Genomic DNA, 20,492 nt, shown 5'->3' on the forward strand with positions numbered 1-20,492 from the left:
GAGGGCGCGGAGGCTGCAGAGTCGGGGGTCGAGTGCCGTCGCCGTAGAGACGGTTGCCGAAGAAACCGCCTCGGGAGGCTGGTGGGGCTGGAAGCCCCTCTCTTGCGCCACTGCGACCCCCACCCCCGGGTCTGCGCAAGCGCAGGACTCGCCCGGCCCAGCCCTCGGCCTCTGCGGGAGACCCTCGGACCCCTCCTCACTGCGCTGACGCCGAGGCTGCCCCGGCGGGGGCGGCTGCGGGGGCATCCTGCGGAAGCTCGGCCCTGCGCAGGGTGGGGGCCTGGGCCACGCCCTGCACCTCTTTGGGCCTCAGTTTCCCCTTCTGGGCGCGAGCGTGTGGTCTGCTTTGACGTTCGCCGCCGCTGCTGTTCGTATCCGTCCGCTCACGACCCCAGCGCTCCTCTGGCCTCCGGAATCGTCTGAATCTCGCGGCTGTGACATCCCTCATTGAAGGGGAAACTGAGGCTAGGGGAGTGCAGCGGGGAGCCCAAGGTCACGCCTCGAGCAGGGCCGGAGCCTCGTTGCGGAGCGAAGGCGTCCGCAAGAGAACGCGGGGTGGGGGCCGGGGAGCTGTCCGCGGTGCTGACGGAGACACACGTTTGCCGACTCGCCGCCGGGGAAACTGAGGCCCATAGCGGCGGTCACGCTTCAGCGCGCGGCCTGGACCGGCCTACCCCACCCCTCCCCCACCTCCAGTGGCCTCCTCACCGGTCAGGGCCCTGCCCGGCCACCCAGCCCGCGGCGGGCCCGTCTCTATCCTCCAGCGATGACTTGGTGCCTTCTCCGTCCCCACCCAGCTCCCAATGGGGGCCGCCCCTGTTTCTGCCTGTAGCCCCTGGCACAGAGGAGGCATCAAAGGGGCGAGGACAGCTCGAGGTCAGACTCAGAAGGCTCAAAGACACTCCAAGAGTGAGCCCTGTGCCAGGCTGCGGACTTGCGGGGGGTGTCACAGGACAGGCATGGGGGAATGAGCATTTGATGGAACTTCCCCTTTGGCCCAGCAGCAGTAGGGGGCGTGGAGGATTCCAGGGAGGAGCCTGTGTTGGGGTCTTGGGCTAGGCCCTGCTTTCTGCAATGGAAGAAGGGGGAGGCCTCTCTCAGCCTCCTGAGGTCCTAGGGGACTGTGGGGGGTTCTTGTGGCTCTAAAATGTCTAGTGATGTCTGAGTGTAACTGTGGTTCAAGGATTTACAGGGTCAAGGATTTTAGTGTGTTGGTGGGGGGGGGGGTTCAGGAACAACGTTTTGGAGATTTGGAGCCAAGGGCATCTTGTCTTGGGGTCTCAGCCCCCATGTACCCTCAACCCTTCAGGCCCTGGCCACCCCCAGAGAGATAAGGAGGGAGGCTCAGTGTCACTCCAGAGGCTTGGCTGGCACAGGTGAACTCAGGCAACGTGTTCACTGGCCTAGGCCTCAGTTTCCCCATGTATACAAGAACAGGACTGACCTTGGAACCCCCAAACCCCTGCCTGACGGGGGTCTGGGGAGCTGATACATCTGAAACTAAACAGGGAGGTGGGACTTAGTTCCTCTTTGGGGAGAGGCAGGGATTATCCAACCCACCCTCCAGTAAACGAGACTGGAAACTGAGGCCAGAATGAGACATGCCCAGGGTGACACAGGGACCTCAAGGCTGAGCTGAAGCCAGGGCCCTGGGCTCTGTATCCCCCACCCCATTCCAGCCTCGCCCAGCTCTGCCCTGGCTTGACCAGGTCAAGCCCCACCACGCACACTACCCCATGGCTCCACCAGACACCCTCTGTGTCCCAAGCAGGCATCGATCTTCCCTCAGCCTGGAACGCCTCTCCTCCTGATCACTGCTGTTCACTTCTCAGGGCAGCCTTCCAGTCTCCAGAAAAAAAAATCCCCTCTGAGGTGGGCAGATCACGAGGTCAGGAGTTTGAGACCAGCCTGACCAACATGGTGAATCCCCATCTCTATTAAAAATACAAAAATTAGCTGGCATGGTGGTGAGTGCCTGTAATGCCAGCTACTTAGGAGGCTGAGGCAGGAGAATCACTTGATCCCGGGAGGCGGAGGTTGCAGTGAGCTGAGATCGTGCCACTGCACTGCAGCCTGGGGGACAGAGCTAGACTCCATCTAAAAAAAAAGAAAGAAGGAAAAAAGAAAAGATCCCCTGTGTCTGCCCACTGCATTCCCTCCCCAGACCCAGCCAGTGGGGACAGCTGCGTCCAGGTTTGGGGGCTCCCAGACAGCCAGGCCGAAGTGCTCTCGGCCCCTGGCAGTGCTGGCCCAGGACAGGGCCCTCGGGTCTTCAGCTCAAGGCCCAACAGGAAACAGCACGGGTCCTCCCACGCCTTTGTTCTGCGGGGCATTGAACGCTCAGACCTTCCCACCCTCTCCTGTCATTCCCCGCACCAGCCCTTGCAGAATCTTCCGCCTCCTCCCCATTTTACAGAGGAGGAAACTGAGGGTTGAGTGGCGAATGATTTGCCCTGGCTGCTCAGCCCAGAAAAAAAATCACTTCTGGCCCCGGCCACCTCCCTTTCTGTGCTGTGAGCCTGTGTCCAGAGCAGGAAGGGATGCTCCCAGCTGCAGGTGCGGGCTCTGTGTGTTAAACCTTCAAATGGCCTCCAGGGCCCCATGGAGGATCCAGGACACCTGGAGATGGGGACTCCTGCGACCCCTGGCCCTTCCCTCCTCTGGCCTTCAGTCCATGAGGGTGAACTAAGAGTGCGACCGACCAGGGGCAGAGACACATGGAGACAGAGATTGAGAGACAGAGAACAGAGGGGGAGACAGAAAGAGAGAGGGACGTGGGGATCACCGGAGTTACAGGAGGACCTCACGCTCTGCTGGGGAGACAGGGAGAAATGTGGGGAGATGCAGGGTCCCAAGTGCTCCCCAGTGGCCCTGCCCCTCCTCCCGTATCCCCTCCCCTCCCCACCAGGCAGGACCCTCAGGGAGCTCCAGCCTGGACCCGAGCCCTGTCCCACCCTGGTGCATCTACACCAGGCCAGGCTGGACCTGTGGGGTGGGGGCAGGCCTGGCCCCAGCCAGGCCACTGCCCTGGAAACCCCTCCTCCGCTAAGATGCTGATGTAACATCCAGGATTTGACGTTTTACTCTCCAATTCTGCAAATCCAGACGCAGGAGGTTTTAAGAGGCCGTTGCACCCTGCAATAAAGTGGGGGACACAGGAATCTTGGTCCTCGGGGTACCCCCTTCCCTCGGGGGGTTTAGCCCCCCCGCACACACAGCCCCTGAGCCCGCGCGGAGGCCCGACGCCCCGCGGCTGCCGGCAGTCTCCGCCCCGGGCCGCCATTGGCTGTTGCCATGGCACCAGCCCGTCTTCCCGCGCCTTCGTTGGCTGTCTCGTCTGCATCCCGCATCCCGCATCCTCCCCCGCTCGCGGTGGTCTCGCCCAGCGCTAGGAGCGGCGGCGCCGCCTGCCCAGGCCCGGACCGGGCTTTGTCCGCCCTGGAGCCCCTGCCTGGGCCGCGGAGACCCCGGAGCCGGCGCTCCGAGGCCACCCCGGGCCGGGATTTCCCGTGGGGCCCGCGGAGCTGCGCAGAGGGAGGAGGCCCCAGGCCCGGGCGCCCCGCCAGTCCAGCTGCAAGTAAGCAGGTGTGTGTCCTCGGGGAGGAGGGCAGGGGGCGCGACCTCCGCCGCGCGTCGAGGTTTCCATCCCCGTCTCTCTGCATTGCCCGTCAGCGCAGACTCTGGACCCTCCGTTTCCCTAGGCTGGGAGCTGGAGGGGAAACTGTGTCCCGGTGAGCTGGGCGTCAGCGTCTCTGCAGCCGGTCCTGCGCACACACCCACTCACGGGCTTCACCATCCGGACCTCCTTGAGGTGATCGGAGGGAGGGACGGGCAGGCCTGCTGTGTGTCTTGGGGAGTGTTGCTGCACCTCTCTGGGCGTCAGTTTCCCTCTCTGGAAAGAGGGGGTTTGGATTAAAGGAAGGAGAAAGGCCCCTTTGGGCCTGACTTCCCCCATCTGTGCCTCCCTGCCCTGAAATGCAGCCCACTCAATAAGACCAGCCCCCAGTCATGGTGCCTTCAGGGAGTGATCTCTCAGGAAGGCCCCCAGGAGGCTACACGATGCAACCTGGGGGTGAAAGGTAGGCAGAAGAGCTTCGTGGAAGAAGCTGCACCATGTGGGATGGCAGGACTTAGAAAAGGTACTCTAGGCAGGGCAACTGCATGTGCAGAGAGCCTCCAGCTTCTGAGTGAGTCGCAGGGTACATGGAGGAGTCAGAGCTTATCCTGAGGGCACTGGGGAGCCATGGAAGGTGTTTGAGCATGGGAGAAATGGGATCTAGCTTGTGACATTTAAAACTCCCTCTGACTGTGCACAGGGGATTGTGGGAGGCCAGGAAGAGGCTGATCAGAATGTCCTGACAGAGGGGTGTCAGGAGCTGGGGGAGGCACGGTCCCTCTGGGCAGAGCTTGGAGGAACTAGCTAAGTCTGATGAGGACGCAGAAGTGACCACCAAACGTGGGGAGAAGGAAGGTGTCTGAGACTTGGCTTGGGTCAGCTGAGAAGAGCCATGTGGGGGAGGCCTGGGTTTGGGGAGCAGGAGGCAGACGTGTGTAACTTTACACTTCATCTGGTCCTTCCACCTGGCTGGGCATGGGATGGTGATCTCAGCTGGAACATGGGGCGTGAGCCAGACCCCAGGGTCTCCCTGCATGTAGCCCCCAACCCCAGACCTGATTCCCAGTGGAGACCTGAACAGCTTTGAACATCATCAGATCAGGGTGGGAGGTGACGGCTGCCAGCCTCTGCTATCTGACTTCCAGTCTCTGTGCCCCTCCCACCCTGCCCTTGGGCACTCCTGCCCTGCAGGTTCCTCAGAGGGGCAACCCAAGGCCAGAGAGGGGCGAATCCTGTCGGGCCTCCAGCCTGGACTTTCCAGCCCCTCTGGGGCAGCGTCTGGGTGCCACACCTCAGTTCCTAGGGCCTGATTTCTCCCTCTGGGAATAGCCAAATGGTGGTCCCTGAGACTCAGACCAGGAAGGAGCCAGATGACATGGAAAGCCACACACTGGGTCCCCTGAGCAGGCCGGGACAGCCTGACCCTATCCTCCCACCTGGGACCCAGCCCCACCTCTACTCCTGTCCCAGCTGTGCCCCTAGTGACATCTGGGTGGGAGGGGAGAGGATGAGGGGGCACCTGGGGGTCAGAGAATGAATGACAGGTGAATATATGTGTGTTGCCAGGTGGAGGAGGGAGGGGAGGAACAGGCAGGCCAGACAGGGCCGCTGTGAGGAGGGGGCTCAGGCTGGCAGGGGGAGGTGGCAGAGGGATGGGCTGCCATTGGTACGTCTGAGACAAAGGCGGAGGGAGGAGGCGAGCGCTGATGGGAAAGGAACAAAGAGGGAAGGGGGCCGTGGAGGGGGCGTGAGGAGGGGCTCCGGCAGGAGGGCCAAGCCGAGGGAAGAGGTACCGGCCAGCTGGACAGAGGGAGGAGGCCAGGCTGGAGCCAGAAGACGGCCAGAGGCACAAAGAAGCTAGCGGCACTGGCAGAGCCAAGGGATGGGGCAGGGGCTGCCGGGGCCAGCAGGGACCAGCTGAAGGCTGCGCAGGGGGTGCGGGCCACACAGGTAGCCACCCTGAGCCCAGCCACTGATGGAGGGGGCATGGGGCTGCTGCAGTGATGGTGGTAGGCTTGGGTCCATCTGTCCTGCCGTTTCTGCACATCTTAGGTGTCACCCACTGGCCATGATGGTGTTTTATTGTCCATCAGCAGGGACAGCAGGTGTGGTCTGTCCGCCCCGTGTGTCTGGCTGTCAGCCTCTGGCAGGCTGTGCTTTTGTGGGGGAGGGTCCTGTCTGTCTGTCTGTCGCCCTCTCTGGCTGTGAGCCTGGGGGTGCTGGGCTGGCCAGTTGGCTTGCTGGGTTAGGCTGTCCCAGCTGTCTGTGTGTTTGTTCGGCTGTCAGGATGTGTCCTGGGGGCTGGGAAGGAGAGGCCGTCCCATCGTCTGTCAGTTGACTGGTCAGTTGGAGGTTCAGCTGTCTGTACGTCTGTCTGCTGGCCCCTCTGTCTCCCGTTGGGGTCACCTCTCACTCCACCTGTCCCTCTGCGCCCGGGAATCCCTGGCCAGCACCACGTGGGCCTGTACTTGTCCACACCAGTGACTCCTGCCTGAGACCCCCAAACTAGGATCGGGCTGGGGCTTAGGTCAGGGGCTGTCCGGAAGCCATCACCGTGCGCTCCCCACACCCTCAGCTGAACCCTCTGACCCTGTGATCCCAGACACTGCAGGAGCTGAAGATGGCGAGCTCCGTGGCACCCTACGAGCAGCTGGTACGGCAGGTGGAGGCCTTGAAGGCTGAGAACAGTCACCTGAGGCAGGAGCTACGGGACAACTCCAGCCACCTGTCCAAGCTGGAGACAGAGACGTCAGGCATGAAGGTGGGGGCCTACATGGAGGAGGTGGGCAAGGGTCCCAGGGGGCGGCCCCTGGCAGCCCAGTGCAGTGGCCGATGCCTCCCTGCCGTCTTTCCTGCCCCTGCAGGAGGTCCTGAAGCACCTACAGGGAAAACTGGAGCAGGAGGCCCGAGTGCTGGTGTCCTCGGGGCAGACGGAGGTGCTGGAGCAGTTGAAGGGTGAGCGGTGGGGCCACCCGCAGAGGGAGCGGGAGAGGCTGGGCGAAAAGGCAGACGGGATCTCTGACCTCCGCCCTCTCCCCGCCCATCCAGCCCTGCAGATGGACATCACCAGCCTGTACAACCTCAAGTTCCAGCCGCCCGCCCTGGGCCCGGAACCTGCCTCCCGGACCCCCGAGGGCAGCCCGGTACACGGCTCCGGGCCTTCCAAGGACAGCTTTGGGGAGCTGAGCCGGGCCACCATCCGGCTGCTGGAGGAACTGGACCGGGAACGGTGAGCGGGCGTGGGAACCCAGCCTCGGGCAGCTGGTGCCTGACTCCATCCCCAGCGGGCTCTGCCCTCGAATTCACCCACCCGCATAGGTCTCTGCCCACACCTCACACGCCCCACCCACTTGCATATGGCACCACCCACCGAACAAACCCCACCCACCTCGAAGCTTCTTCCCCATGTGGCCTCCCTCCCCTTCTCCAGCCCGGCTGACCTTCTCCAGCCCGGCTGACCTCAGCGGGAGTGCAGCGAGGATGGGGGACGTTCCTGGCTGAGGGAAAGTCTCCTTGGAGACGTCCCCAGGGGTCTGTGGCACGCAGGCATTGCCAGGGACCGGGCTGTGTCCGGTGCCAGGGCTCAGCCAGGCCTGGAGCTAGAGGGGCTCAAAGCAGTCTTTGTAGAGACAGAGTTGTGGCCCAAGAAACGTGGGCTTAGGGCCAGCAGAGGGAGGCAGGGTCCGGGCACCGTGTGCAGCTGGGAGGGGTCGTGTGTGGTCACATGGGGCCATTGAAGAACAGCATGGAGTTGTCTGTACTCTGCTGTGAGACCTCACTCAGCTCCCCTAAACCTTCCCAGCCTGAGACTCCTGCCCTGTAAAATGGGAATGGCCGTGTCTCCCGTGGGGTTAAGGGAACGCTCTGTTGCACCTGGTGCTCTTTGAGCCTGAAGCTACCTTGTAAGCTGGAGGGAGATCAGCAATTATCTGAGAAGTATAAGAGGCAGAACAGCTTCCCTCAGTCTTTCTTCAAGGAGGAGAATTTCCAAAGGAACTGTTTTCTCTCTCTCTTTTTTTTTTGTTTTTGTTTTTGTTTAATACGTATAGTTTGAGACAGGGTCTCACTCTGCCATCCAGGCTGGAGTGCAGTGGTATGATCATGGCTCAGTGCAGCCTGGACCTCCCGGGTTCAGGTAATTCTCCCACCTCAGCCTCCCATGTCAGGGAGACGCTGGGACCACAGGTGTGAACCATCATGCCTGGCTAAGTTTTGGTACTTTTTTTTTTCCCCCGAGACGGAGTCTCTCTCTGTTGCCCAGGCTGGAGTGTGGTGGCGCGATCTCAGCTCGCAGAAACCTCTGCCTTCCAGGTTCAAGCGATTCTCCTGCCTCACCCTCCCAAGTAGCTGAGATTACAGGCACGTGCCACCACGCCCAGCTAATTTTGTATTTTTAGTAGAGATGGGTTTCACCATGTTGGTCAGGCTGGTCTCAATCTCCTGACCTTGTGATCTGCCCGCCTCCCGAAGTGCTGGGATTACAGGTGTGAACCACCGCACCCAGCCAATTTTTTGTACTTTTTGTAGAGATGGGAGTTTTACTATATTGCCCAGGCTGGTCCCGACCTCCTAGGCTTAAGCAAGGAATTTGCCCACATCTGCCTCCCAAAGTGTTGGGATTACAGGCCTGACCCATGAGCCACCGCTCCTGGTCTTTATTTATTTTATTTGTTTGTTTATTGAGATATGGTCTCGCTGTCATCCAGGCTGGTGTGTGGTGGTGCAATCACGGCTCACTACAGTCTCAAGTGATCCTCCCGCCTCAGCCTCCTGAGTAGCTGGGACTAAAGGCACGGGTCACCACGACTGGCTATTTATTATTTTTTTTGAGACAAAGTTTCCCCCTTGTTGCCCAGGCTGGAGTGCAATGGTGCGATCTCAGCTCACTGAAACCTCTGCCTCCCGGGTTCAAGGGATTCTCCTGCCTCACCCTCCCAAGTAACTGAGATTACAGGCATGTGCCACCATGCCCAGCTAATTTTGTATTTTTGGTAGAGACGGGGTTCCTCCATGTTGGTCAGGCTGGTCTCGAACTCCCGACCTCAGGTGATTCTCCCGCCTCAGCCTCCCAAAGTGTTGCGATTACAGGCGTGAGCCAACGGGCCTGGCCGACCGGCTATTTTTTAATTTTTAATTTTTATTTTTTCCTTTTTAGAGAGGGGGGTCTTGCTATGTTGCCTAGATTGTTCTCTGCCCTTTAATTTTTTGCATCCCCCAATTAATTTCAGTACCCACCCCCCCTCACCTTAGCGCGGGGAGCGCTACGGGAGAGACATTGCCATGTTGCCTGTTAAACTTGGCATACAGTAAGCGCCAACAAGTGAGTACAAATACCAAAATAAACACATATACATGGCTCCGCCCTCTGAGCCGCCCCCACTGACTTGCTCCCCCAGGTGTTTCCTGCTGAATGAGATTGAGAAGGAGGAGAAGGAGAAGCTCTGGTACTACTCTCAGCTGCAGGGCCTGTCCAAGCGCCTGGACGAGCTGCCGCACGTGGAGACGGTGAGCGGGCCGGGGAGGGAGGGGGCAGCATGCCTGCCCACCTAGGTTGCGGGAAGCGGCGTGGGGAGGAACGGGGCCTGGCCCAGGTGCCCCTCACCGTGGCCCGCCCGCCTGCCTTTCCCAGCAGTTCTCGATGCAGATGGACCTGATCCGGCAGCAACTTGAGTTCGAGGCCCAGCACATCCGCTCGCTGATGGAGGAGCGCTTCGGCACCTCGGACGAGATGGTGCAGCGGGCACAGGTGCGGTGGTGGGCGGGGTGGGGCGGGGTGGTGGTAGGTGGGGCCCTGTGCCAGTGGGCAAATCAGTGCAGAGATTTATTATGGGCGGGGTCTGGGGTAATGGGAGGAGTCTTATACCTCCTGGGTTGGCGGGTGGGGGGGGGCGGTCTGCTTCAGCAGGCGGAGCCAGAAGCTGGAGGTGTTGGTTGGTGGAGTCGGAGGAGTCAGAGCAGAGCCTGAGCACAAGGGTGGTGGGGTGGGACAGTGGAAGGTGGCGTGGCCTGTGGGCAAGGCCAGATCAGTGGGTGGGTGGGGCCTAGAAGGATGAGGTCTAGGTTCTGGGTGGAGCCCAAATGGGAAGTGGGAGGAGTCAGAGCCTGGGATGGGCTAGATAAGGGCAGGGTCTCGAAGGATAAGGCGGGGTTAAGACAGTGGGTGGGGTCATATCTTAGGAGGCCGGGCTTAGGGAGCGGGCAGGGCTGGATCAGGAAGAGTCAGGTTCAGAGCCCAGGGTGGGGTTTTCCCAGGGTGGGGTCGTCCTAGGGAGAAGGCGGGGTCGGAGCCGGGGGCGGGGTCAGCCCCAGCACTCGCCCTCCTGTCCTGAGCAGATCCGCGCCTCGCGCCTGGAGCAGATTGACAAGGAGCTGCTGGAGGCGCAGGACCGAGTGCAGCAGACAGAGCCCCAGGTACCGAATGGGGCAGAGCCGGGGCCCGGGGTGGTGTCGGCCCAGGCAGAACGGGGCTCCTAGAGTCCTGCTCGCCCCCACCCACATCATCATGGGCGAGCAGGCTGAGTGCTTTTTGGGGTGCTCTGGGACTGTTTCCCCGACCCTGGTCCTCTCCCTGCAGGCCTTGCTGGCGGTGAAGTCGGTGCCGGTGGACGAGGACCCGGAGACAGAGGTCCCCACACACCCTGAGGATGGCACCCCTCAGCCGGGCAACAGCAAGGTGAGGGGGAGGGCGGAACGGGGGCAGGCGCAGCTGTCTGGGCTGGGAGGGGGATCAGGTCTGACTCCTTGCCAGTTGTAGTGCCCTTCCAGGCCTCCATCCAGCACCCCCTTGGGTGTAGGAAGGTCCCCCCTGGCGTGCAGCTTACGGAGAAGCTGGAGGCCTGGCGAGGTGGATGGGGAACTATCCCGTAGCGGGGGCTGAGTGGGGCACCGTAGGTGTCGCTGTGGAGTCCCTTGGCTGTGTGCTGCCACCCTAGGAATGCCAGGTGAGGGGGGCCAGCCTCCCCGAAGCACGTGTGCAGCCTCCTGGCACCCCCCCCCATTCGTCCCCAGTTGTGCGTGGGGTCACAGGGCTCCCGCCGGGTTTCCAGGTGTGCGGGGGCAGGTGAGGGACCCCACGCTGACCTTGCCCTCCTCCTAGGTGGAGGTGGTCTTCTGGCTGTTGTCCATGTTGGCGACGCGCGACCAGGAGGATACGGCGCGCACGCTACTGGCCATGTCAAGCTCGCCCGAGAGCTGCGTGGCCATGCGCCGCTCGGGCTGTCTGCCACTGCTGCTGCAAATCCTCCACGGCACTGAGGCCGCAGCCGGGGGTCGCGCCGGGGCCCCAGGAGCACCGGGCGCCAAAGACGCACGCATGCGCGCCAACGCGGCGCTGCACAACATCGTCTTCTCGCAGCCGGACCAGGGCCTGGCGCGCAAGGAGATGCGCGTCCTGCACGTGCTGGAGCAGATCCGTGCCTACTGCGAGACCTGCTGGGACTGGCTGCAGGCCAGAGACGGGGCGCCCGAGGGAGGCGGCGCCAGCGGCGGTGAGTGCCTGGCCTGGTGGGCCCCCTCTGCGCAATGAACGTGCAGCTAGGGCTTCCCGGGGGGGTGGGCGACTAGGACCTCCAGCCTTTGCTGCCTGCCTTCTGGAGTTGGAGGCTGCAGTACCAGGCCGAGGCCTGTGGGGGCCTTTGACGTTGGGAAAAGACCCGCCCATGATTGTACCTGGCACAGAGTAAACGCTCCCTAAGTCGTTGAATGCATGGATGCATCGTGGGTAGCTCTCGAAAGTTGGGTGCAGACTGGGAGATTCTTTTTCTGCAGTTGATCGCAAAGTTAATATGGGGGCCGGGGGCCAGGACTCAACCTGTGATCCCAGCACTTTGGGAGCCGGAAGCGGGAGAATTGCTTGAGCCCAGGAATTTGGGGCTACAGTGAGCCGAGATCACGCTACTGCACTCCAGTCTGTGCCACAGAGCGAGACCTTGTCTCATAAGTTTTATTTTTATAAAGGACAGAAGCACAGCTCAAAGGTGTGCTCCAGGAACTACCTCACCTCCCTTCCCAAGGCTGCGTGAGGGAGGCCACCCTGTCATCCCATCTTAGAGAGGCTGGGAAACGAAGCCCCACCTTTGCAGCCATTTGTAAAGCTCCTGGGATACTTCAGGCCTAGGGGATGGGGCGGGGAGAACCTTCCGGAGTCAGCTGGGACATTTCCTGGGAATAGGGGCTGTGATCTGATCTCTGTGCCCACAGCCCCGGTCCCCATCGAGCCACAGATCTGCCAGGCCACCTGTGCGGTTATGAAGCTGTCCTTTGATGAGGAGTACCGCCGTGCCATGAACGAGCTGGGTGAGTGTGCCAGCTCCTCTGGGGAGCCGTCCTCCAGCCCCTGAACAGCTCCTCAGCTGCTAAAGGGACCGAGGCTGGATCATCTGAGCTTCTGTGGTCAGGGTGGGGATCGGAGCCCTATGTGGCGTCTAACGTGAGGACATTGCAACATCTTCTCTTTGTCAATATAAAAGTAATTGAGGCCGTGTGAGGCTGCTCATACCTGGGAGGCTGAGGCGGGAGGATCACTTTAGCCCAGGAGTTCGAGACCAGGCTGGGCAACAATCGTGAGACCCCCCCATCACTACAAATAAATAAAAAATTAGTCCCAGCTACCGGGGAGGCTGAGGTGGGAGGATCGCTTGAGCCCACTATGATCACACCACCACACTCCAGAGGGGGCAACCGAGCCAGACCCTATCTCAGAAAAGTCTTGCTGTAACTTTTTTTTTTTTTTGAGACAGTCTCACTCTGTTGCCCAGGCTGGAGTGCAGTGGTACAATCTCAGCTCACTGCAACCTCCACCTCCCAAGTAGCTGGGATTACAGGTGCACGCCACCACACCTAATTTTTGTATTTTTAGTAGAGATGGGGTTTCACCATGTTGGTCAGGCTGGTCTCAAACTCCTGACCTCGCGTGATCTGCCCCCACTTGGCCTCCCAAAGTGCTGGGATTGCAGGTGGAACAAACCACCACACGCAGCCAAAGCCTGGCTCCTTTCTGAGGCTGCGTGACGTCCCATTATGTGGCTGGGACACCCTGGGCTGACCCATTTATCCTGCTCTGGCTGCTCCCCACTGCTGGCTCTGTGCACCATGCTGCGGTGAACCTGGATGTATGTGTTTCGGTCTGGAAGTTTTCTGAGACATGTCCCTAACTCACTTCCCCAAAGGACGTCTCCACTGACCCACCCCTGCCCTGAGAAGTCAAATTTGCCTCTGTTGTCTTTGAAGGGGGAGAAAAGTGTTTTGGTGACAAGTCCTCTCCCTCTGACTCCCAGGCACCATCTCCCCGTTGATTCCCCCTTTTGTAACGGGAGAGCTGGGCAAGTAAAGAGGGTGGGTGTGACCGTCACCCATCACCACAGCCCTGTCTGTGCTGGGGACGCTGCTCTCCATCTGATGGTCCCGGAGTGGATTATTAGAGGACGCAGGGGCCCTTCCCTGAGGCACCTACTGAACAGGGCAAGGAAGAGCACTCCAGGCTGAGGGAACAGAGGGAACAGCAGGTGCAGAGCCCCAGCGGCTGGAGGAAGTGTGAGCCAGGGCCGAGGGCTGACAGGAGGCAGGGGAGACAGTCACAGGACACTGGGGGTATCCCTGTGGGTCCGGCAGCAGGGTGAGGCCCTACCGGCTCCTGGAGGAGGTCTACAGACTTGAGCCTGGAAGGGGGACTTGAGGAGGACACGTCTGGAGGGTAGGGAGGGTGTCTGGGCAAGGGAGCAGGCAGGGCCGTCCCTGCCATCCGCCAACCTTGTCGGGTCCCCACAGGTGGGCTGCAGGCCGTGGCAGAGCTGCTGCAGGTTGACTATGAGATGCACAAGATGACCCGGGACCCGCTGAACCTGGCGCTGCGCCGCTACGCGGGCATGACCCTCACCAACCTCACCTTTGGGGACGTTGCCAACAAGGTGCCCGGGGGCAGTGGGCGGGCGGGACTGGCACTCTCCTCATCCGGTCTTCCAGGGACTGTCTGAGCCTCCTTCTGACTCATCCCAGCCTTGAAACAGCCCTGAGAGCTGGGGCCACTTGTCCCCAACTTGCAGACGGGTAGACTGAGGCCCAGAGAGTGCGATGTTGGGGGACAGGAGCCCGTGCTGGACCTCCTCCACCCAGCGGGTGTCCTCACACCCGCCCTGATGCTGCCTCTGCAGAAAATGGCCCTCATTGTAGAGGGGGCCCCGAGGCTGGGTGTCTGCCCCTGTCTGGGCTTCAGTTTCCCGACCTGAGCATGGGTGACCCTCCCACGGTGGTCAGGATCAGCAGGGGTTCGGGTTTGCAGCTGCAGCACAGACGGGGCTGGGAGGTGAGGGGGCGCCGTCTCCCTCCTGCCCCACCCCCTGACCCTGGCTGCATCACCCCCAACAGGCCACCCTGTGTGCGCGCCGGGGCTGCATGGAGGCCATCGTGGCCCAGCTGGCCTCGGACAGTGAGGAGCTCCACCAGGTATGGGACAGGGTGCTGGGGACAGCCTTCCAGGGCGTCCCTGACAGGCAGAGGCTCCTCCTCAGGGGTGTGGTGGGCTGGCGGGGGGTCCCGTCCGAGTCTCTGCAGCCTCACACTTGCTGGGGGGTTGGGGGGCCTGGACCCTAGTCCCACCACCCCTGCCCCTCACCCCACGCAGGTGGTGTCCAGCATCCTTCGGAACTTGTCCTGGAGGGCCGACATCAACAGCAAGAAGGTGCTGAGGGAGGCGGGCAGCGTGACAGCCCTGGTGCAGTGTGTCCTGCGGGCCACCAAGGTGGGCACCCGGCGGGCGGCAGGGATGGTTCTTCAGTCACTGGAAGGAGACGCCGGCGGCAGCGGGGGAGCTCTCCGACTTGGGAGGAAATCAAGTTGTTAGCTGCTTAGCGGGTGGTCCAGCCTCAGACTGGCTGGAGCTCACTCCTCATGTCACTGCTCTTTGAAAGCAAGTGTGGGCCGGGCGCGGTGGCTCACCTGAGGTCAGGAGTTCGAGACCAGTCTGGCCAAAAGGGTGAAATCCTGTCTCTACTACAAAAAAATAGCTAAGTGTAGTGGCACGTGCCTGTTAATCCCAGCTACTCAGGTGGCTGAGGCAGGAGAATCGCTTGAACGTGGGAGGAGGAGGTTGCACCACTGCACTCCAGCCTGTGCCACAGAGCACTACTGCATCTCAAAAAAAAAAAAAACCACCTCACTGAATGTGAGTGTGGGAGCCTTTCTTCCTGGCCTGCTCAGGCCCTGACCCGCCCCTCTCCTGCCCCTCATCCAGGAGTCCACCCTGAAGAGTGTGCTGAGTGCCCTGTGGAATCTGTCCGCACACAGCACGGAGAACAAGGCGGCCATCTGCCAGGTGGACGGCGCCCTGGGCTTCCTGGTGAGCACCCTGACCTACAAGTGCCAGAGCAACTCGCTGGCCATCATCGAGAGCGGCGGCGGCATCCTCCGCAACGTGTCCAGCCTCATCGCCACCCGTGAGGACTACAGGTCAGCCCTCATCCCCCTACCCGCACGCAGGCAGCTGCACTCGGGGCGGGCGCAGGGGATCTGGGCTGGGCACTGTCCTTCCGTGAACGGATGCTCCCACGGCTTCCCCCGGGGCTGCTATTTGCAGGATAAATATGTCCCAAATACTGCGTGAGATATACTAAAATGCGGACTTATTAAAGATTACTTCAGGCCAGGCGCAGTGAATCACGCTTGTAATCCCCAGCACTTTGGGAGGCCGAGGCGGGCGGATCACCTGAGGTCGGGAGTTCAAGACCAGCCTGACCAACATGGAGAAACCCGGTCCCTACTAAAAATATAAAATTAGCCAGGTGTGGTGGCACACACCTGTGATCCCAGCTACTCGGGAGGCTGAGGCAGGAGAATTATTTGGACCCAGGAGGCGGAGGTTGTGGTGAGCTGAGATTGCGCCACTGCACTCCAGGCTAGGCAACGAGAGCAAAACTCCAGCTCAAAAAAAATAAAAATTCAAGCAGCCAGGCACAGTGGCTTACGCCTGTAATCCCAGAACTTTGGGAGGCCGAGACGGGCGGATCACGACGAGGTCAGGATATCGAGACCACCCTGGCTAACACAGTGAAACCCCATCTCTACTAAAAATACAAAAAATTAGCTGGGCGTGGTGGTGGGTGCCTGTAGTCCCAGCTACTCGGGAGGCTGAAGCAGGAGAATGGTGTAAACCCAGTAGGTGGAGGTTGCAGTGAGCTGAGATCGTGCCACTGCACTCCAGCCCAGGCGACAGAGCAAGATTCTGTCTCAAAAAAAAATTACATCAGGCTGGGCTTGGTCCCTCATACCTGGAATCTCAGCACTTTGGGAGGCCGAGGCAGGCGGATCACCTGAGGTCGGGAGTTCGAGACCAGCCTGACCAACATGGAGAAAACCATCTCTACTAAAAATATAAAATTAGGCAGGTGTGGGCCAGGCACGGTGGCTCACGCCTGTCATCCCACTGGGAGGATCACGAGGTCAGGAGATCCAAACCATCCCGGCTAACACGGTGAAACCCTGTCTCTACTACAAATACAAAAAAAATTAGCTGGGCATGGGGGTGGGCACCTGTGGTCCCAGCTACTCGGGAGGCTGAGGCAGGAGAATGGCGGGAACCCGGGAGGCGGAGCTTGCAGTGAGCCGAGATCACGCCACTGCACTGCAGCCTGGGCAACAAGAGCAAAACTCTGTCTCAAAAAAAAAGGAAAGACATGGAAAGAAAGAAAAAAACTTTGCTGGGCTTGGCATCTACCTGTAGTTCCAGCTACTGAAGAGGCTGAGGTGGAAGGATCACTTGAGCGTAGGAGGTGGAGGTCGTAGTGAGCTGTGATTGCGCTACTGCGCTCCAGCGTGGGTGACGGGAGTGAGACCCTGTCTCAAATGTATTTTAAATCATATCACTATAACTGTCTTCATTAAAGTATTTACCAAACAATAAAGAGTACTTATTTATAAAAATAAACATTTTTAATTGAAATACATCCCAAATATGCATGGGATATACTAATACTAAAAATTAACTTATTGGCTGGGCGCGGTGGCTCATGCCTGTAATCCCAGCACTTTGGGAAGCCGAGCTGGGCGCATCACCTGAGGTCAGGAGTTTAAGACCAGCCTGGCCAACATGGTGAAACTCCATCTCTACTAAAAGCACAAAAATTAGCCAGGCGGGGTGGTGGACGCCTGTAATCCCAGCTACTCAGGAGACTGAGGCAGAATCGCTTGAACCCAGGAAGTGGAGGTTGCAGTGAGCTGAGATCATACCACTGCACTCCAGCCTGGGCAACAGAGCAAGATCCTGTCTCAAAAAACCACAAAACAAACAAAATACAAAAGTTAGCCAGACGTGGTGGTGGTGGGCGCCTGTAATCCCAGCTACTCAGGAGACTGAGGCAGGAGAATCGCTTGCACCCGGGAGGTGGAGGTTCCAGTGAGCCGAGATCGCACCACTGCCCTCCAACCTGGGAAACAAGAGTGAAACTCCATCTCAGAAAAAAAAAAAAAATTATTAAAATAAAAATGTTGTTAAATAAGTAACATTAAAATAAAAACATTTATATGTTATGAAAACACAAAGTATTATTTTTACCTGGTCGTCATGGCTCATGCCTGTGGAATCCCAGCACTTTGGGAGGCTGAGGCGGGAAGACTGCTTGAGCCCAGGAGTTGGAGGCTGCAGTGAGCCATGATTGCACCACTGCACTCCAGGCCGAATGACAGAGGGAGACTCTCAAAAAAAAAAAAAAGATACAGATATAGACAGAATCTAAGTATATCCCAGATATCATATAGGATATATTCATGCTGTTTTTCATTTTTCTTTTTTTTTTTGGAGATGGAGTCTTGCTCTCTTGCCAGGCTGGAGTGCAGTGGCACGATCTCGGCTCACTGCAACCTCCGCCTCCTGGGTTCAAGCAGTACTCGTGCCTCAGACTCCCAGGTGGCTGGGATTACAGGTGCCTGCCACCACACCCAGCTAATTTTTGTATTTTTAAAAGAGACGAGAGACGGGGTTGTAATCCCAGCACTTTGGGAGGCCGAGGTGGGCGGATCACGAGGTCAGAAGATCGAGACCACACTGAAACCCCGTCTCTACTAAAAATACAGAGAATTAGCCGGGTGTGGTGGCAGGCGCCTGTAGTCCCAGCTACTCAGGAGGCCGAGGCAGGAGAATGGCGTGAACCCAGGAGGCGGAGCTTGCAGTGAGCCGAGATGCCGCCACTGCACTCCAGCCTGGGCTACAGAGCAAGACTCTGTCTCAAGAAAAAAAAAAAAAAGAGAGACGGGGTTTCACCATGTTGGCCAGGATGGTCTTGATCTCCTGACCTCAGGTGATCTGCCCCACAAGGCCTCCCAAAGTGCTGGGATTACAGGCGTGAGCCACTGCGCCCAGCCTACTTTTTTTTTTTTTTTAACTCCATCTCAAAAAAATAAAACTAAAAAAATTTACTTTTAGTCTGTCTCATGCAATCTTTGGGACATATACCGAAAATTAGTCTTTCCGAGATCCAAACGTAACCAGACGGGTTCGCTTTTTTTTTTTTTTTTTGAGACGGAGTCTCGCTCTGTCACCTAGGCTGGAGTGCAGTGGCGGGATCTCAGCTCACTGCAAGCTCCGCCTCCCGGGTTCAGCCTCCCCAGTAGCTGGGACTACAGGCCCCGCCACCTCGCCCGGCTAGTTTTTTTTTTTTTTGTACTTTCAGTAGAGACAGGGTTTGTTAGCCAGGATGGTCTCGATCTCCTGACCTCGTGATCCGCCCGTCTCGGCCTCCCAAAGTGCTGGGATTACACGCTTGAGCCACTGCGCCCGGCCGGGTTCGCTTTTACCTGCCACATCTGGCCTCCCCACCCGTGGATGAGCAGGGGAGGTTGCGGGGTGGCCCAGGCTAACCCGCCCTGTGCCCACAGGCAGGTGCTCCGCGATCACAACTGCCTGCAGACGCTGTTGCAGCATCTGACCTCGCACAGCCTGACCATCGTGAGCAACGCATGCGGCACACTCTGGAACCTATCGGCCCGCAGCGCGCGAGACCAGGAGCTGCTGTGGGACCTGGGCGCCGTGGGCATGCTACGCAATCTGGTGCACTCCAAACACAAGATGATCGCCATGGGCAGCGCCGCCGCCCTGCGCAACCTGCTGGCCCATCGACCTGCCAAGCACCAGGCGGCTGCCACCGCCGTGTCCCCAGGCAGCTGCGTGCCCAGCCTGTACGTGCGCAAGCAGCGGGCGCTGGAGGCCGAGCTGGACGCACGGCACCTGGCGCAGGCGCTGGAGCACCTGGAGAAGCACCGCCCGCCGGCAGCCGAGGCCACCACCAAGAAGCCGCTGCCGCCCCTGCGACACCTGGACGGCCTGGCCCAAGACTATGCTTCCGATTCTGGCTGCTTTGACGACGACGATGCACCGTCATCCCTGGCTGCGGCCGCGGCCACCGGGGAGCCAGCCAGCCCTGCCGCGTTGTCCCTCTTCCTGGGCAGCCCCTTCCTGCAGGGGCAGGCGCTGGCCCGCACCCCGCCCACCCGCCGAGGCGGCAAGGAGGCAGAGAAGGACGCCAGTGGGGAGGCTGCCGTGGCGGCCAAGGCCAAGGCCAAGCTGGCGCTTGCAGTGGCGCGCATCGACCAGCTGGTGGAGGACATCTCCGCCCTGCATACCTCGTCCGACGATAGCTTCAGCCTCAGCTCCGGAGACCCGGGGCAGGAGGTGCCACGGGAGGGCCGCGCCCAGTCGTGCTCCCCATGCCGCGGCCCGGACACCGGGCGGCGAGAGGCAGGAAGCCGGGCGCACCCGCTGCTGCGGCTCAAGGCGGCCCACGCCAGCCTCTCCAACGACAGCCTCAACAGTGGCAGTGCCAGCGATGGGTACTGCCCACGCGAACACATGCTGCCCTGCCCGCTGGCCGCACTGGCTTCGCGCCGCGAGGACCCCAGGTGTGGGCAGCCTCGGCCCAGCCGGCTTGACCTTGACCTGCCGGGCAGCCAGGCCGAGCCGCCGGCCCGTGAAGCCACATCCGCCGACGCCCGCGTGCGTACCATCAAGCTGTCACCTACCTACCAGCACGTGCCACTGCTCGAGGGTGCCTCAAGGGCGAGTGCAGAGCCCCTCGCGGGGCCTGGAACCTCTCCAGGGGCCCGGAAGCAGGCCTGGCTGCCGGCAGACCACCTGAGCAAAGTTCCTGAGAAGCTAGCAGCTGCCCCGCTGTCCGTGGCCAGCAAGGCACTGCAGAAGCTGGTGGCGCAGGAGGGACCGCTCTCCTTGTCCCGATGCAGCTCCCTTTCCTCACTGTCCTCTGCCGGCCGCCCAGGCCCCAGCGAGGGCGGTGACCTGGATGACACTGACTCCTCTCTGGAGGGGCTGGAGGAGGCAGGCCCCGGCGAGGCTGAGCTGGACAGCGTGTGGCGGGCACCCGGGACCACCTCGCTGCCCGTAGCCATTCCGGCTCCCCGGCGCAACCGAGGCCGGGGCCTGGGGGTGGAGGACGCCACGCCGTCCAGCTCCTCAGAGAACTACGTGCAGGAGACACCGCTGGTGCTGAGTCGCTGCAGCTCTGTGAGCTCGCTGGGTAGCTTCGAGAGCCCGTCCATTGCCAGCTCCATCCCCAGTGACCCTTGCAGCGGGCAGGGCAGCGGCACCATCAGCCCTAGCGAACTGCCCGACAGCCCCGGGCAGACCATGCCTCCTAGCCGGAGCAAGACACCGCCGCTAGTGCCCGCGCCGCAGGGTCCCCCCGAGGCCAGCCAGTTCAGCCTGCAGTGGGAGAGCTACGTGAAGCGCTTCCTGGACATTGCAGACTGCCGAGAGCGCTGCCGGCTGCCGTCTGAGCTGGACGCAGGCAGCGTGCGCTTCACCGTGGAGAAGCCGGATGAGAACTTCTCGTGCGCCTCGAGCCTCAGCGCGCTGGCCTTGCACGAGCACTACGTGCAG

The 20,492-nt window shown here is 60.5% G+C and overlaps 1 protein-coding gene across 1 annotated transcript in view; it reads left to right on the forward strand.

The window, feature by feature from the left end:
* The first annotated feature begins 3,403 nt into the window (after positions 1–3,403).
* Positions 3,404–20,492, forward strand: part of APC2 (adenomatosis polyposis coli 2) — a 24,276-nt gene continuing 7,187 nt past the window's right edge. The window contains exons 1-15 of the mRNA XM_011964105.1: positions 3,404–3,585; positions 6,219–6,377; positions 6,481–6,571; positions 6,665–6,845; positions 9,013–9,121; positions 9,246–9,362; positions 9,950–10,027; positions 10,191–10,289; positions 10,713–11,103; positions 11,816–11,911; positions 13,382–13,521; positions 13,979–14,056; positions 14,235–14,351; positions 14,844–15,058; positions 18,479–20,486. Of these exons, the coding sequence (XP_011819495.1) occupies positions 6,237–6,377; positions 6,481–6,571; positions 6,665–6,845; positions 9,013–9,121; positions 9,246–9,362; positions 9,950–10,027; positions 10,191–10,289; positions 10,713–11,103; positions 11,816–11,911; positions 13,382–13,521; positions 13,979–14,056; positions 14,235–14,351; positions 14,844–15,058; positions 18,479–20,486 (3,861 nt within the window). The 5' untranslated portion in view covers positions 3,404–3,585; positions 6,219–6,236. The remainder of the gene's footprint in view (positions 3,586–6,218; positions 6,378–6,480; positions 6,572–6,664; positions 6,846–9,012; positions 9,122–9,245; positions 9,363–9,949; positions 10,028–10,190; positions 10,290–10,712; positions 11,104–11,815; positions 11,912–13,381; positions 13,522–13,978; positions 14,057–14,234; positions 14,352–14,843; positions 15,059–18,478; positions 20,487–20,492) is intronic.

The sequence above is a fragment of the Colobus angolensis genome, unplaced genomic scaffold (genome assembly GCF_000951035.1).
Source record: "Colobus angolensis palliatus isolate OR3802 unplaced genomic scaffold, Cang.pa_1.0 Scaffold64, whole genome shotgun sequence".
In the NCBI taxonomy this organism is placed as follows: Eukaryota; Metazoa; Chordata; class Mammalia; order Primates; family Cercopithecidae; genus Colobus; species Colobus angolensis.